Consider the following 1,412-nt stretch of genomic DNA (forward strand, 5'->3'; position numbering starts at 1 on the left):
GAGGAAGCATTATTATGGATTATGGATTTTAGTTAAAAACGTCTTAATGCTGGATTTGTTTCAGCTTTTGTCTTCTCCAGATGTTAATTGATGGACTGGAGTGGTGTTGATTACTTGTGGATTATTGTGATGTTTTTATCAGCTCTCATTCTGACGGCACCCATTCACATCCATTGGTGAGCAAGTGATGCAATGCTACATTTCTCCAAATCTGATGAAGAAACAAACTCATCTCGGATGGCCTAAGAGTGAGCACATTTTCCGCAAATGTTAATTTTTGGCTGAACTACTCCTTTAGATCAGCTAAATATTTGACCAAACACACAAACGTTGCATCTCTGGTGTGAAGATCGTCCTCTCCGCCAGCTCTACAGACAGATGGCCTCCAGGTTCTCAGCGTGTCGCTTCACTTCAGGTGTTCGTCCTGCTCTCCAGTGTCACCCATAAGATCTCTAGTTCAACTGGTTTTGGGTTTCCACTAAGCAGGGCCTGAAACCGCTCACCTGTGCAGCGTTGCCTGGCTACCCTCATCTTTAATTTAACACGGCAGACTCGACTGCAGACGGCCGCGTACGCCTCGCTCTTCACCATGCAGGAGTCAGAGAAGACGACGTGCGACCCAGAGTCCATGCAGAACGGAGAGGCCATGAGTCCGGACGCGCAGGACTCCAAAGGACCGCCGGGGAACGAGGAGACCCAGGGAGCCGTCCCGTCGGCCCCGCCGCTTCCCCAGGAGCCTCCTCTGTGTCCGAGGCCCAAACTGGTGTTTCACGCACAGCTCGCGCACGGGAGCCCGACGGGACGCATTCACGGCTTCACCAACGTCAGGGAGCTTTACGCCAGGATCGCAGAGGTCTTCAACATCTCCGCTTCTGAGGTACAGCGAGTCTTTGGTACTCAGCAAAATGTCTTTTTTGGGTCAAAGGGAAACGTTGCTGGTCTGAGGAGTGGTGTGTGGGTCATTTGTTTCTTGGGAAGTATGTTGGAGTTTGCTCTTAAGGTAGTAAATGTCGTGTGTACATAAGTTGTTGAAAGTTGCTAGATAATATATAACCACTACATTAGTTATTTTGATCATTATTAAAATTGATAATATTAAAAATAATAATTTGGGTTACAAAATTATGCAAAAATAATTACCTACATGCTAGTGGCTAGTAAATGGGGGAAAAACAATGGGAAAATACAAATGAATAGACAGATAGATAGACAGATAGATAGATAGATAGATAGATAGATACTTTTTTCAAGTAACTGGTAAAGTAACGTATTACTTTTTAATTTACAAGATAATATCTGAGTTACTTTTTCAAATAAGTAACGCAAGTTACTTTTTTTCAGTTTATTGATTGACAGCTCTCCTGTCCCCATGTTGAGAGAAATCAGAAGATGTTACTGTAGTTCTAAAATAA

General features: G+C 43.9%; 1 protein-coding gene across 1 annotated transcript in view; it reads left to right on the forward strand.

Moving 5' to 3' along the window:
- Positions 1-576: 576 nt before the first annotated feature.
- The window catches only part of LOC107679070 (PDZ domain-containing protein GIPC3-like), an 8,850-nt gene continuing 8,014 nt past the window's right edge, over positions 577-1,412 (forward strand). Inside the window, exon 1 of the mRNA XM_016474487.1 lies at positions 577-877. Coding sequence (XP_016329973.1) covers positions 590-877 — 288 coding nt within the window. The 5' untranslated portion in view covers positions 577-589. The remainder of the gene's footprint in view (positions 878-1,412) is intronic.

This window comes from Sinocyclocheilus anshuiensis, unplaced genomic scaffold (assembly GCF_001515605.1).
Source record: "Sinocyclocheilus anshuiensis isolate Anshui unplaced genomic scaffold, SAMN03320099.WGS_v1.1 scaffold1580, whole genome shotgun sequence".
Lineage (NCBI taxonomy): Eukaryota > Metazoa > Chordata > Actinopteri > Cypriniformes > Cyprinidae > Sinocyclocheilus > Sinocyclocheilus anshuiensis.